This window comes from Anguilla anguilla, chromosome 11 (genome assembly GCF_013347855.1).
Source record: "Anguilla anguilla isolate fAngAng1 chromosome 11, fAngAng1.pri, whole genome shotgun sequence".
Classification (NCBI taxonomy): domain Eukaryota; kingdom Metazoa; phylum Chordata; class Actinopteri; order Anguilliformes; family Anguillidae; genus Anguilla; species Anguilla anguilla.
This window is the reverse complement of record NC_049211.1, coordinates 35,856,300-35,872,579: the sequence shown is the minus strand read 5'-3', so window position 1 is coordinate 35,872,579 and position 16,280 is coordinate 35,856,300. Positions and strand designations below refer to the sequence as shown.

The window sequence follows — 16,280 nt, the reverse complement described above, 5'->3', positions numbered from 1 at the left end:
AACGGTCATCGCAGTCACTGTCTATACTATCGTTACATAGGCTATTTCCTAGCTGCGTCTCAGCTGTGCACATAGCAAGCTGTGTTGCAGCTGGGCTGTCTCTATGCAGCCAGGTGTGCTAGTGTCTGAATGGCGAGATCTTAAAAACAAACCTAATTTGAGGTTGCGATGCGGTAGAGACTTGCGGCAGAAGGGTGTGGCCAGTGTAATCGTGGCCTGCTGGCCCTGTGAGGTCGTGCACGAGGCTGAACGTTCCACTGCGGAGTTGTAATCGCACCCGTTTGGTCGTGCGTTCCAGGGGACCAATCCGGGCTCATCACGCCCGTTTGATTGTACGCATTCAAAAAAAACAAACACCTGCCAACGTGGTGGGCGACTAGGGCAATGTCACCCACCACAGCCAACAAGTTATCCAAATTTGGCTGGTGGCTGGTGTTCATTTCAGACGCTGATGGTTATTGTAGCTCAGGAGGTAAGAGCGATTGTCTGGCAGTCAGTCGGAGGGTTGCCGGTTCAAACCCCGCCCTGGGTGAATGTCGAAGTGTCCTTGAGCAAGACACCTAACCCCTAACTGCTCTGGCGAATGAGAGGCATCAATTGTAAAGCGCTTTGGATAAAAGCGCTATATAAATGCAGTCCACTTACCATTGTCAGTGGTAGCAATGTGATTCTGCCCTACAGGTGTATGTGGAGTATTCCGTCGTATTTATTCAATTTATTTTTCAAAATTCAGCTTGTGAGACTTTCGTGGGACATGCACCCCCACACGTCCCAAATGTGGTGTAACTAAACTCCAATGCAGTGTGTGCAGGTGGACCAGACGGACATTTAGTAGATTTGTGAATATTTGTTATGAGAAGTCTTTACTGCATTGCTCTGAGCTTTACTTTTAATGCTTTTGAGGCCACACAGAGCTTCCCTGTCCGGGAAGGTGAGTGTAATTTAGGGCGTGTTCACGGTTGCCATGGCCACGAGTAAAGTGGTGTCTGTTTACTGGATATCTGGCATTTTTGTGGAATTTATGTCTGTCTTCCTCCCCCTTTCTTCCTTTCTTTCTCTCTCTCTGTCTCCTCTCATTTTCTCTTCATTTTCTCTTTTCCCTCCCTCTGGTTTCTGCATGACCAAAACTCCACACAACTGCTCATATTTTCACAGTAATAAACAAAAAAGGGCAAAAAAAAAAAAATAGAAATGTTTCATAGATTTCTAGAAAATGTTTGATTAAATTTGGCATGATGGAATGATTTAGAAAATCATTTAAGCTAGTGTAGGGTGTGAAATCCATCCATCCATCATCTATACCCGCTTGTCCTGAGCAGGGTCGCAGGGGGTGCTGGACCCTATCGCAGTGTGCATTGGGCGAGAAGCAGGAATACACCCTGGACAGACCGCCAATCTATCGCAGGCCACACACACCCTTCGCACATACTTATGGGCAATTTAGGGTCTCCAATCGGCCTACCTGCATGTCTTTGGACTGAGGGAAGAAACTGGAGTACCTGGAGGAAACCCATGCGGACACGGGGAGAACATGCGAACTCTACACAGAAAGGCCCCAAGCCGAGATTCGAACCCATGACCTCTTGCTGTGAGGCGATAGTGCTACCCACTGCACCACTGTGCCGCCCAGGGTGAAAAAGGCCTGTCATAATAAAATCGACATATGCAATAAATGTGGATTAAAAATTTGGCATGAAGTAACAAATGTCTTCCACCAGAAGTGTGGAGCGAGAAAGGGCTGCAGTTTGTGCCCCATGGTGATGAATTGGCATCGTTGTTGTTCAGTCTGCTGCTCCTGGGCTCACTGACAGAAAGTTAAGTTCTAGCGACACGCAAATGATTTGGTCCTATCGCTGCTGACTAAACAAAGTCTCCAACGGAGCCTGGATCTGCTAAAGGATTACTGCCAGAACCGGGCCCCGTCAGAAAACGTGGCCTAAACGAAAATTATGGCATTTAAATACAGTCTCAAATGTCAGGGAAACTCTTTCTGCTTCACCACAAGACACCAACCGGCCTAATACAGGGCATCCTATGCCTACCTAGGTGTAAAAATCAGCTCAATGGGCAGCTTTGACGTGGCAGTGAATGAACTCAAGGAAAAAGCTTTCAGGGCATTTTATACCATAAAGAAAAACATCAAATTTAGTTACCAATAAACTATGCTTAAGAAAGTTCTTTACTCTCATCCCGTTGCATTCTGCATTCTATGCCAGAGAGGTATGCGGTCCGCTCACATATACAGATTTTTTACAAAAAGGGACAAAGACCCATTTGAAATCATTTTCAGCAAAAATGTACTATAAGATTTATTTTTAAAAAAAGAAAAACAACAAGCAATGCATGCAGAGCAGAATTAGACTGTTATCCACTCTAACTGACCTGCAAAAAGGTCATTAAAATCTGGATCCGTTTCGCAAATAATGAAGAAAACCAAAAAAACATTGTCCTCATGCGGCTGACCCTGAGGCTGACAGCACTGTTCAGTTTTTCAATTCCGTTTCAATGCAGTGCCTTTCACAGAGTAGCAAGGCGAGAGACGGAGCCAAAAGAGCAAACGGAGCAAACACCAAGCCTGAACCCCCAAATAGCAACTACACTAGGTAAAAAAAACTCCCAGTGGGGGGAAAAGCCTTTAACGGTGGTAAGAAAAAACTTCCTGATGGGAAGAAATCTGGAGAGGAACCTGGCTATAGAGGGGGAGTCCATCCTCCACTGGCCAGCCTGGTGTAAAGTAGCAGTAGAATTGAATGTAGCAGAAGTGCTGCTCGGGATCGATCGCAGCAAATAAAAGCAGGTTGCAGTCGATGTAATTGCTTACAGGAATAATAGAAGGCCAAATTGTACAGTTTGGTATAGTGCTGTTTAGAGGGGCCGGGTGATGGATCTGGAGCTCCAGGCTGTGTCTAGGCATGGGCAGGGGAGGAACAGGGCTGAAGCGGTCCGTGACCGTGGAGCGAGGGACAGGGCAGAGTGATCCTGTGGACTCAGGGCAAGGAAACAGGCCGGAGCCCCATGGAAATAGAAGCAGACTAACACTAACATCCACCAACAGCAAGCAGCCTCAGGACAGCACCATAACCCCAGAACAAATTAGAGTCAACCAAATTATGAAACAGCACTAACAGAATTACGTTACTTACTGCGATACAAACAAAAACCAAGCAAAAAAAAGAGGGAGAGAGCAGATAGGGGGAGAGAGAGAGAGCAGGCCCTACCCAGCATGGGAGCACCAGGAGGAAATGGGCTGTATTGTTTGTTTTTTGGTTGTGAGAGAAACACCTTACTGTGTCTGTGGGCAGAGGAAGCTGAGTGATGTGTTCACCAGTGCAGCAGGAAGACTGGCTGCCTCACAGTGGAGCTAGTGAAACACACTCACTCACTCACTCACATACTCACTCACTCACTCACATACTCACTCACTCACTCACATACTCACTCACTCACTCACATACTCACTCACTCACTCACATACTCACTCACTCACTCACATACTCACTCACTCACACACTCACTCACTCACCCACTCACTCACTCTCACTCACCCACTCACTCACTCACTCACTCACTCACATACTCACTCGCTCACTCACACACTCACATACTCACTCACTCACACACTCACTCACTCACCCACCCACTCACTCACTCACTCACTCACATACTCACTCACATACTCACTCACTCACACTCACTCACTCACTCACCCACTCACTCACTCTCTCTCTCACTCACTCACCCACTCACTCACTCACTCACTCACTCACTCACTCACATACTCACTAACTCACTCACATACTCACTCACATACTCACTCACTCACTCACTCACTCACTCACTCACATACTCACTTGCTCACTCACTCACTCGCTCACTCACTCACTCACTCGCTCACTCACTCACTCACTCACTCACTCACTCGCTCACTCACACTCTCCTTCCTTCCCTCCCTGTCTTAATCAGCCGGGCTTCTGATGTAATCCCGTTGTGTCTGTGTGAAAGCCGGGTTTGTCTAGGTGTGTCCCTTTACAGTGAACATTTAGTCATGAGTCTCTCACACGCACACACACACACACACACATCTGCACACAGACACACAGACACACATACACATACACACACAGGAGAGGAATGATTGAGTTCTCACAAGCCAGGCTGTTTATTGTGTTGGCCAAACTCTGACCCAGACAACACACCCCCCCCCCCACCTTGTCCCTCCGCCCTCTTCCCGTGTTATTACTCAACAGATTGCCTAGGTGATCAAAAATAGAATAACCATCAGACAGGCCAATAAGGGGACAGGGAGAGGAAAGAGCTGAGGATGGAGAGGGGGAGTGAGAGACACACAGAGAGAGAGACGTGACTGAGAAAGAGAGGGAGGGGGAGAAAGAGGAGGATTGGGAGGAATCGCCAGTGGTTTTCAGGAAACTGAAGACCCACTGCATCCCCCTGCCTCTCCACCCGTTCCTGATGTGTTTTTTTCACAAGCCTTTGCCTCTTTCTTTTTTATTTTTCGGAGGGTGGGGGGGAGGGGTGCTGGGGGTTTCCAGACTCACCTTTGCGGCCTTGTTTTGGTTGACTCGTCTGTTAGGGTGTGCAGGGTGCAGATGTGATCTGTTGTGTGATGGTGGTTTGTTTTATATATGCAGTTTTACTTTTGCTCAAGACAATGTGGTTACTAATGAAACCTATTAGTTCTGAATTTATAATGCTGCAAAATACCTTAGTGTTCGTTGTTACCGTTCACATAAACGCCATTTGGTTACATTCAGTTATCAGACAAGCATGTCCAGAGTGACTTGCACTACAGGAGAAACAGAAGTGCATTCACCTGGACATTATGAGCCATAGTCCCAGACCAGGGAGCAAAGATCCAATAGCACTATAGCTATTAAGTTAACTATGAATCAGATGATGAATTTTAATTACTTACGGATTGCACCCATACCAAGCCCTAAGAAGAGAAACTAGGTTTAAGGGTCCTGCTGAGTAATGGCAGAGTCCATAGGGTTCTCATTGTCCTTCTTTTGCTTCTTTCGGTTCCTTCTGGATGGAGTTTTCGTTGTATTTATCAGGTTGTGTACTTTTGTACGTTGACTGAAAACAGTTTGTCCATACATCTCTATTTTGGATGGCCAGAGGATCTGTTTTTTTATTTACTCAAATTTTTCCCCCAGTGTTTCCAGAAACCTGTGTGTTTATGGACTCCTGGTTTAGTGTGTAATTTGACTCTTCAGTCCTGAGTGTGCTTCTGTAGAGTTTCAAGGTCTCGCAGTAACAAAGTCGTAAATCTGCACTGTGGATCTCTGTGTTTTTCATTTCCTATCTGATTTCATATCTGATTGTACACTTACAGTCAGATAATCTGTGTCACGTAAGTCATCTTCTTTTGGATTTGTTGCTTTGTTCTTTGCAATTTTCAGATGACACACTTTTGCTGCTGCATGAAAATATGAAAATACTGTTTCTCACTGTCAGATTTGACTCATTCTCTGCTGTCACTGTTTGGTTTGCAGAAAGATGGCTAATAGTTTTTGAATTTTTTGGCTTATGGTGGGGGGGGGCACTGATAGCCCCCTGTCCACTCAGCTCCTGCACTGAGGCTTTGGGCTGTGCCCATGCCTGCTGGGGGAGGGAGGGGGAGAAGGAGAGGGAGAGGGGCCTGAGACGCCAGCTGTTCGTTCACCTGAGTCAGTTCCAGCTCCAGCAGGGAGAGGCGGGCTGAAGTGTGCTGGGGGGGCTGGGGGTTGGCACTCGGGGCCGAGGGGTCCACACTCAGACCTGGTGGGCGTGCTCAGCTCGAGGTGGGGGGGGTGGGGAGTGGGGGGGGGGGGGGCGAGGGCGAGGGCGAGGGGGGTCTTTGTTTGGCTTGGCTCAGCGGTGGTGTCTATTAAAGGGGTGGAGCTCAGGCTGCTGTGTTTTGTTCTCAGTCTCAGACCCGTGGTAGTAAAGTCCTTTGTAACGGATCTGTGCTGCTTGATTCCCCCTGCGGTATTCTGATAGACTCATGACTGTTACCAAACCTACCGGCCTGTTTGTCCATTTTATGAGCTTATGAGCTTGGCATAAGTTAGGTCAGAATAGTGTTCACTGTGTGAACTGAACTGTGTTCCTGGCTAGAAATAGCTGTACGAAATGAGTATCGTACCTTGTTGAACTCGTGTTTGTAAGTTGTCCAATGACCATGACATGCACTTTTGTACGTCGCTTTGGATAAAAGCGTCTGCCAAATAAATGTAATATGTAATATAATGGGGGTACCTCTCCTGGCTGTCTCGTGGGCAGTACGCTCACACCTGCATTGTCCCCACAGGTGGGTTCGGGAGTTCCTCAACGATGAGAACAGGGGGCTGGATGTGCTGGTGGAGTACCTGTCTTTCGCCCAGTGCGCCGTCATGTGAGTACCTGCGTCTCCGTGGAAACACCCACGCCCCCCCCCCCCCCCCCTCGCGCCAGCAGCCAACCCGCTGTGGCCTAGCGTTGGGCCAGAGCATTTCATGATCCAAGAGGAAAAATCGTCTGGTCACAACTTGATGAGCTGATGATCAGCTTAGCTTTAGCTGATCGTCAGGTCTGCGGGGAGAAGCCCTGGTTAGTGTGAGCTGAGGAAGAGCTTCAGAGGAGGGGCGGTTTTGTGTGAATCTGGGGAATGGTGCTGGCTTTCTGCTGCATTCGCACGGGATAAAGCAAGTCAGCCAGCCAGCTCTGCAATCTTTCAGGCTTTGCCGCAAATCTTTTTTTTTATTTTGCTGTTCTGTACTGTGATGCACTGTGCAGTGCTGTGTTGATGCTGTCCTGTGCTATGATAGACTGTGTCAGTGCCATGCTGTTCTGTGCTGTACTAAACCTGTGTCACGTCTCTGTGATACTCAGCCAGCCTTAGCTGTGATTGGCACACGGGACGCTGCCCCCTTCTGCCATGCTGTGTTTCCTAACCAATCCCCTTCCCCCATTTCTGCGGCTCTGTCCGTGTGTGTCTGTGTGTGTGTGTATGTGTATGTGTGCGTATGTGTGTGTGTGTGCACGCCTGCGGTGGGATTGCAGGTTGGATTTTGAGGGGCTGGAGAAGGGTGAGGAGGGCTTTCTGGAGAGGGCCAAGTCCTGGAGCAGATCCATGGAGGATCTGCACCAGAGTGAAGGCCAGGCCTTCTGCAACACGCTCACCCGCTCCGCCCACCAGTCCATGCTCCGGTACGTACCGCTGCCCCGCCTCCAGCCACGCCCCCCTGCGCTTCTGCTGCTCGTGCTGCCCTAAACCCCCGCCCCCTCGCCCCCCCGCCCCCGTCAGGGGAGGGCTGTGTCTGCTCAGGGAGCAGCTGATTAGTGTTGGGCTCCTGCAGGTTTTGGGACGCGTGAAATTTATCCAAGACAGTTGGAGTTTGTGGCCTCACCCCCCTTGCCGGCTCCGCCCACCTTTGATCCTGTGGTGTCAGGCCCCCTCCCTGCAGCTGCACAGACCCAGCCCCCCCGACCTCCCCCCCCCCCCCCCCAAAGCTAACACCCCCAAGCTCCATTCCACAGCCATTATGCTCATGAAAAAAACATGGAATGCAGGACAGCCAATCACACACTCCGATTATGAAAAGGTGGAATGTTATTGCAGTTTGTGGTTATAGTTATGAGTGGTTGCAGGTTCAAATCTTCAAAGCACTGCATTGTACCTTTGAGCAACAGGCAGGGTTCGTACAGTTATGAAAAACCTGGAAAAGTCATTGAAATTTAAAATGCAATTTCCAGGCCCTGGAAAAGTTATGGAAAATAATATTTTTTGAAAAGTAATGGAAATATAGCTAAAGTTGCATCAAATACAACTGCTAATTAATCCAATCATAAAAACAGTATGTATAGTAATAAAATGTAAATTGGCACGTAACCTTCGCGGTATTTTGGTGGTGTGAGAAGTTAATTCGGTCTGGCTCAGTCTGTTTACAGGCACGCCCAACAGACATGCTTCTGCTAATGTAGCAGTTAGTAAATGTAGGCCCTACTGTGCCAACAATATGCCAGGGAAGTGCAGCTTCAATAATATATCAGGGCTCGAAATTAACTTTTTTACTTGGTAGCACTGGTGCTCCCAATTTCAAAAAGTTAGGAGCACCCACCAAAATGTAAGGAGCACCAACAATATATGCAATAGATTTTTTATTGATAAAAAACGACAATATAACAGTACGGTTTACAAGTAACAGTTAAACTGTCACGCCTAAAATGTGTCGACTCTTCAAGGAAGTGCGTGTTATGCACTCAAACGACAAAGCGCTTCTCGTCACATTACTACCGCTAATTAAATCAACCGCCAGTAAACTGCATTGGAGAAATGAGCTGTTTCAACCGGGTCGCTACACAAAACACTACGTTAATGTTTAAAAGAAATGCCGTAATCGTTCGCTTCAACTTTTCAGCTTTCGATAACGCTAATAAATTGAACATAAACGTTTGTCTTCAGGTAACATAAGTAAACGCATTAGCACTCTGTGTCGCGTGACAGTGGAGTGCTGCAAAAGGGAGTGATTAAAGGCTAATATTAACCAATTTTAAATCAGCATTAAAGGTAAGAATGTCAAGCTCACGATTGGTTAGAAGGGTCACCGTCAGCTCACAAGGCACATACTGACTAACTAGCGAATGTACAGAGGAAGAGACGTTCGACTGAGAAAAAAAAAAAAAAAGTTGCACCGGAATAATTATTTGCACTCGCACAAATGCTCCCAATTATATTTCGAAGTCGCACAGATTAAATTTCGGGAGCATATGCGACCAAGATGGTCGCAATTTCGAGCCCTGTTTGAGACATTGACAAAAATGTTAAACTATTCGAACTAAAATATGAAAGAATGTATCTCAGTGTGTCTGTCTGGTGTTTATTTGTTTTAGAGAGGCACCATATGTTTCAGATGCAGACCTAATTTTACTTAGTGTTACAATAAATAATTTTAAATCGTCCCGCTGAGATGAAGTCATTTGTTTTGGTCATGGAAATTCAGTTATATTTTGTGGAGAAGTCATGGAAAAGTCATTGAAAATCATTGGTGAAAAAGTGTATGAACCCTGAACAGGGTACACAACAAGGCCGCTTCAGTACTATACATAATATTTCAAAATATAAGCTGAGTAAGTGGCTCTAGATGAGGCATCTGCTCAGCTCAGAATTAAGGTCATATAACAGGGTCTGTTGCAGGAAGTCTCTCTGCAGGTAATTCTGCAGAAGAACTCAGATGAAAACCTTTTTCGGTCTTCATCAAGCCATCTGTGACGTGCACGCCACAGTTTGGTGGCTAGGGCAGGAAATGGTTTGCCTCCATCATTCTCTCTGTCACACACACACACACACACAGACAGACAGACAGACACGCTTCGGTGTCTGCATCCGTTTCCCAGCATGCATCGGTAACCGCACAGGCGCTCACTGCGATCTGCTGTCGGTTCTGCGGAGAACCCGGGTCAGGTGAGGGTGTGCGTGCGACAGAAACAGCCCTCGGAGACAGGCCGCACTTCCTGGCATCGAAAAGCGCGGCGAGAAAGAGCGCTAAGCGGGTCTTGCAAACTGTGCAGAGAGCTGGGCCATGAGGTTCATCCAGCCGTAAGAGAAAGGCTCCAGTCTTGTTCCAGTGTAGCACAGCTGCCCAAGAAATAGAGAAAGTGAACTTCATGTAAATGACAAAAATGCGTAAGAAATAATTAAAAAAAAAGAATAAACTTTATTTAAAGCCTGTTTGTGACTGCCATTTTTAGTGGACTGCTTTCTGGTCATTTTGTTCCTTTCTCCATCCCAAACCCTGGCTTGTGGGGTTAGTCCATCCATCCATCCATGCATTGCTTGTCCATGTTCTTCCTCTTGACCTGTCCCGTGCAGTGGGGGATCAGAGTTTAACAGGCCCTGTGCGTGTGGTTCTCCTTGGATACCCCGCTAGGCTGTCCTTGACATGTCTCTTCTCACAGGTATAGCACGATGACCAACAGCAAGGCCATCAAGAACGCCCGGCTGATCAGCCAGAAGGATGATGTACACGTGTGCATCATGTGCTTACGGGCCATCATGAACTACCAGGTAAAGAGCCCCGCCCCCTGATGCCGTTATTGGAGCCCCGCCTCCGACACCATTACTGGAGCCCCGCCTCCGACACCATTACTGGAGCCCCGCCTCTGACACCATTACTGGAGCCCCGCCTCCGACACCATTATTGGAGCCCCGCCTCCAACACCATTATTGAAGCCCCGCCTCCGACACCATTACTGGAGCCCCGCCTCCAACATCATTATTGGAGCCCCGCCTCCAACACCATTATTGGAGCCCCGCCTCCAACACATTATTGGAGCCCCGCCTTTTTTTTTTTTTTTTTTTAAAGCAGCTCATCTGGTCTGTACACTGAAACACTGAATATGGAAAATGAAGTGCACTTATTAGTATCTGACAGGCAAATGAAAACTGCCTCTTGAATTACAAATAAACAGTAGACCGTTTTTCCTTTTTACTGACAAGGCATAATTGGAGCTGACCATCGGGTTTTGTCAGACTATCGGCCGATGGCCGACTGCAGTATTCCCTGGCCGATGAAAATCGGTGGCCTATCGATCGGTGCATCCCTAGTTTTCACACAGCTCCCCCCTGTGGATCCTGGAGGAACTGTCTCTCAAAAATCACTACGGTCTTTGTGTTTTCTGATAATGCCTACAATTTTTGCAAAAACAAAAAAACGGGACTGCGCAAAGTACATGGTGTTTGTGTTCGTTGTTGTAGAGTATTACAGTGTTTAAATGTATTTGTTAAGTGGATTCACAATTAATGATTTGATAAAGTTGTGTCTGTAACCTGTTGTGTCATAACAAGTGCACAACTGATGCACTTGTTGTACGTCGCTCTGGATAAGAGCGTCTGCTAAATACCTGTAATGTAATGTAATAACCATAAACTTAAGATGTGTCGTTTGTTTTCCTCCACCCTTTCTAGTACGGATTCAACCTGGTCATGTCCCACGCCCACGCCGTCAATGAGATCGCCCTCAGCCTGAACAACAAGAGCTCCAGGTGAGGGCCCGGCCTCCACCCCGTCGACCCCAAAACGGGCGGAGCTGCCTCAGCCGTCAGTCATTCCGGTCGCTTATTTTCACTCCTTGCGTCCTTTCCTCGCGTCCTTTCCTCGCTCCTCCTTAGCTCCACCCAACGGAGGACGCGAGGAAAGGATGCGAGGATGAGATACGAGGACGGAGGAATCGAGGCTGCGTGAACTTGTGTTAGGCGATCGGAACGTCCTTACACGGTCAGTCTGAAGCCACGTCGGTTACGGACGTGACAGATGGGGAGAGGCGGATCCACAGGTCGATCGTTTATAGGTCACGCGTTCTGAAAAAAGACGCCCCCCCAATGCCCCCCTAACGTCCTCGCTCGAGTCTTCTTTGGGAGCCTCCTCACTCCTCTGAGGAGCACTTCAACAGACTGGTATGTCCTTAAAGATGGCGGCCCCTTGATCGGCTTCGGGGTCAGGCGAAGAGTCGGACTGAGGAGAACTGCGGAGGGGCGGCAGGATAGTATAATTGCTAAGGAGTTGGTCTTCTAACCTAAATGTCGCAGGTTCGATTCCCCGGTAGCACACTGCCGTTGTGCCCTTGAGCAAGGCACTTAATATACAATGGATACAATGTAAGTCGCTCTGAATAAGAGCGTCTGCTAAATGCCTGTAATGTAATGAGATGAAGATGGATAAAATCAGCCCATTGGAATGACCCCACACACATTTCTCTGTAGCAGAGAATAACACCAGGGCCTTATTTATAAAATGATCTTACGATCAAATTGTACCTTAAATGGAGGCCTGTGCAGAAAACCTTGACTACGTAGTTATTTATAAAATCCCACTTTGAGGTGGATATGGTTGTTTCTCTACATAAAGTTTTCACTAGACTGACGGTCATGGGGAGGTACTGGATGATGGAGGGGTGTGTGCGAATCTAGGCTGTGTTCACGCTTCAAAAATAAAATTTATTTGACAATCAGTTGTAGGCATGGAGAGTGTAAGAAATGTTGAAAGGCAGCCTTGGAGGAACATGGCTGTAAATGGCTGCATTCACCAGAAATGGTAACGGTAAAGCACGGTCGCATGAGTTAGGGTTAGGGTTATATAGTGCATGTGCGTAATATGCAGTTATGCCACGTTAAACACTAACAGTGTTGAGAGACCTTTAGAGGCACCGTGATGGCACAGTAACAGTGGGGTTTTCTGGCCTCAGCAGGTGTCTGACCAGACTTTTTCAGAGGTCATAGCTGCTAATCTGGGGGAGCAGATCAGGGTGTTACAGACCTGCTTAAAAACGAACCCCCCCACCCACCCCCCTACACACAGATATAACAGACCTGCTTATGAAGCCCCACCCCCCCACCCTACATACATGTAACAGACCTGCTTATGAAGCCCCACCCCCCTACATACACATGTAACAGACATGCTTATGAAGCCCCACCCCCCTACACACACATATAACAGACCTGCTTATGAAGCCCCACCCCCCTACCCCCCTACACACACATAAAACAGACCTGCTTATGAAGCCCCACCCCCCTACATACACATATAACAGACCTACATATGACCCCCCCACCCCACCTCACCCCCCTACACACATGTGACAGGATATCTGTGTGCCTAACCTCTCCCCCAGACTCTGTGTGTAATTGGAGATTCTGGGTGTAAATGGTCTGTAATTACTCTCCCGTTTGAAAGTGATACGCTGTTGCCGAGCAGCGGTGTTCTCATGGCTTTTATTTGTTTTTTTTAGGACGAAAGCTCTGGTGCTGGAGCTGCTGGCTGCAGTGTGTCTGGTCAGGGGGGGACACGAGATCATTCTGTCCGCGTTCGACAACTTCAAAGAGGTACTGACCCTGACCATACCCATCCCATAATGCTCCTGCCTCCTGACCAGACCCATCCCATAATGCTCCTGACCCTGATCATACCCATCCCATAATGCTCCTGACCCTGACCATACCCATCCCATAATGCTCCTGCCTCCTGACCAGACCCATCCCATAATGCTCCTGCCTCCTGACCCTGACCATACCCATCCCATAATGCTCCTGACTCCTGACCCTGGCCAGACCCATCCCATAATGCTCCTGCCTCCTAAACCCTGACTAGACCCATCCCATAATGCTCCTCTCCTGCCTCCTGACCCTGACCATACCTATCCCATAATGCTCCTGACTCCTGACCCTTGCCAGACCTATCCCATAATGCTCCTGCTTCCTGACCCTGACAAGACCTATCCCACAATGCTCCTGGCTCCTGATGACACAGCTGGATCAACAGCCTGCCTGTAAATGATGGCTACGTGATTTTGGAGTTGCTGGTTCCAGTCTTGCCTGTGCTTTGTTCTGCTGTGTAATCACATGGCGGTGGCTGATTGGCTGGTGCCATGGGAAATGGGGAGCTGATTACCTGCTTGAACCTATTTGTGTGTGTGTGTGTGTGTGTGTGTGTGTGTGTGCACATGTGTGCATGTATACTGTATGTATGTGTGTGTGTGCGAGCACGTGTGTGCATGTATACTGTATGCATGTATATGTGTGTGTGTGTGTGTGTATGTGTGATTGTGTGCGTGCGCGTGTTGGGGGTAGGGCCTGCTTGACTAAGCCAGCATATGTGAGCTGACCTTGGGCCTTGGGGGAGGTTAAAGAAGGAGGATCATAGCGTTGCCATTATGGCCTGAGCAGTCTTTTAAACACAGGAAGTGTGAGATTACTCCACCACCAAAGCTCCTAGGAGCCACAATAGTCAATCAGGGAGGAGGAAAAAAACAGCCAGATGGTGGACCATTGTTATGAAGTGGTGTGTGTGTGTGTGTCTGTGTGTGTCTGTGTATGTATGTATGTCTGTGTGTAGGTGGATGTGTATGTGTGTGTGTGTCTGTCTAGAGGTGAATGTGTATATGTGTGTGTGAGAGGGAGATTGAGAGAGAGTGAAAGAGAGAAATGGAGAGTGATTGGTCAGTTTAGTTACTAACTAGGGCTGAATTGAGCCTGTGGACATTAATTGAAAAAAAAAAAATCCTTTTCATTTTAGAGCCACTGAATCTGAGAAGAAAATTTTGCCATCAACATGATCAGCAAATGTATATACAGTGACTGTTTCTGAATGAACCAAGATGCTGTGAATGTTTTGTTTTGTTAGATTGATGGTGTGTTTTTGTTTTTCTCTGTATTAGTATGTGCTCTGATCTGGGGCTGCTGTATTTTACGGTGCTAAAGCAAAATGTCTTGAGGGTTTTTGTTGCAGGACTGACACTATGGGAAAGGTTTTGTGGATCTGTGAGAACATCAGAACTACCTATCAATGTCCCTTTCCTGTGGCCTCCTGGCCAAAGGCATGGCAGAGATTGGAACTTCTCGCCAGTGGCATGGCAGAGAATTGACCTCCTGGCCAATGGCATAGCAGAGATTTGACCTCCTGGCCAATGGCATAGCAGAGATTTGACCTCCTGGCCAATGGCATAGCAGAGATTTGACCTCCTGGCCAATGGCATGGCAGAGATTTGACTTCCTGGCCAATGGCATGTCAGAGATGTGACCTCCTGGCCAATGGCATGGCAGAGATTTGACCTCCTGGCCAATGGCATGGCAGCGATTTTGGGGTGGCAGGTGTGATGCCCACTGCTCTTCTCTCTCTCAGGTGTGCAAGGAGAAGCATCGCTTTGAGAAGCTGATGGAGTACTTTCGCTGTGAGGATGGGAATATTGACTTCATGGTGAGGAACCCTTGAATTTGGCACTTACAACATTTGAAATGAGCTATTTCAAGGACAGAAATGCTGCAGTTTTTGACCATCTACAATACATTCTGGTGTGTGTCTGTGTCCGTGTCTGTGTCACCCAGGTTGCCTGCATGCAGTTCATCAATATCGTGGTCCATTCGGTGGAGGACATGAACTTTCGAGTCCACCTCCAATACGAGTTCACCAAGCTGGGCTTAGACGACTTCCTGGAGGTGAGGTCACCATGCCCCACCCACCCACACATTAAGGAAGCCAATGTGCTGTTTGCGTTGAATAAGCCAATCAGACAGCAGAACCCTTAGTAGCAAAAGTTATTTTTTTTTCCTTTAGTTCAAATAAACCCATTCAGCATTCTATTTTTCAACATTTTTCAACAGTTAATATTTTTTGTAAATATGACTTTCATTTAGAACATTGTGAATGTCAAATAATAAAAGCTGGTCCAAGAAAAGACAACAAAAGCTTAATTCAGAGATAAAATAGATAAAAATTGCACTGGTGCCACTCAGTGGCCAGATGGACTACAAAATGCCTGCCCTAGTCAGAAGAGCTCTGTTTCATGGGTGAGAACTGACTCATATAAACCAATCAGAAGATGTTGCTCACCATAGCAGGAGCACTGTGATTGGTTCACATCGGTGAGTCTCTGGGTCTTTGCCTTCCCTTGCAGAAATCCAGACATACAGAGAGCGACAAGCTCCAGGTGCAGATCCAGGCGTACCTGGACAACGTGTTCGACGTGGGGGGCCTGCTGGAGGACGCGGAGACCAAGAACGTGGCCCTGGAGAAGGTGGAGGAGCTGGAGGAGCACCTCTCCCACGTAAGACCTCCCATCCACACGGTGGTGCCATGTCCTCCTCTCTGTCCGTCTCCCTTTCTCTCACCGCCCAGAGGAACCGTAGCGAATGTGAATCGGATCATGTACAGATATGCTCTGTGCCTTCCATCGCACCGTGGCCGAGTCCTGCCCGTATATCTCCCCGGGGCTGGCCTGCTGTGGCCAGCCTCAGGGAAAGGGTGTGCACAGAAAGGACCGGTCCCCAGAGTTTTGGGCACAGTGTTACTGGGTGTGCTTGCCATTTGATTTGCTATCGCAGGACCACACAAACACAAGACACTTTTGGTGGACGTAGATGGAGGCATACAATCAGATGGATTCTCTGTCTGCAGGCTTCTCTCTCTCTCTCTCTCTCTCTCTCTCTCTCTCTTTCTCTCCCTCCCTCCCTCCCTCCCTCCTCTTTTGGGTTTCTGTCCCTGTAAATTGAAAGTCCAAAGCTCAGCAGACAGACTCAGGGTGTAGGAATGACTGGGGATAATAGGGGACCCCAGAAAATTCTGGATGGTTTTGCGAGCTTCGCTTTCCCAGGGCTGGAGGCAGGCTTTCACTTCTCCTCTGTTTGCTGTGTCATCCTGCTGGGCATATCTCATTTCTTATTGATGCAGCAGAGGGAGAGAGAGTGAGAGAGTGAAGAGAGGGGAAGCTGGCATTTAAGCGCTGGACCAGGATCCATTTCTTTTA

At 47.9% G+C, this 16,280-nt stretch overlaps 1 protein-coding gene across 6 annotated transcripts in view; it reads left to right on the top strand.

Annotated features, from left to right (window-relative positions):
• The window catches only part of fmnl3 (formin-like 3), a 49,377-nt gene that overhangs the window by 20,221 nt on the left and 12,876 nt on the right, over window positions 1–16,280 (top strand). For 5 of the 6 annotated variants that reach the window (XM_035382465.1, XM_035382464.1, XM_035382461.1 and 2 more), the window contains exons 5-12: window positions 6,314–6,397; window positions 7,045–7,191; window positions 9,940–10,048; window positions 10,949–11,025; window positions 12,771–12,864; window positions 14,660–14,734; window positions 14,863–14,973; window positions 15,432–15,581. In XM_035382465.1, the coding sequence (XP_035238356.1) occupies window positions 6,314–6,397; window positions 7,045–7,191; window positions 9,940–10,048; window positions 10,949–11,025; window positions 12,771–12,864; window positions 14,660–14,734; window positions 14,863–14,973; window positions 15,432–15,581 (847 nt within the window). The remainder of the gene's footprint in view (window positions 1–6,313; window positions 6,398–7,044; window positions 7,192–9,939; window positions 10,049–10,948; window positions 11,026–12,770; window positions 12,865–14,659; window positions 14,735–14,862; window positions 14,974–15,431; window positions 15,582–16,280) is intronic. The other variant, XM_035382462.1, reaches the window with a different exon arrangement.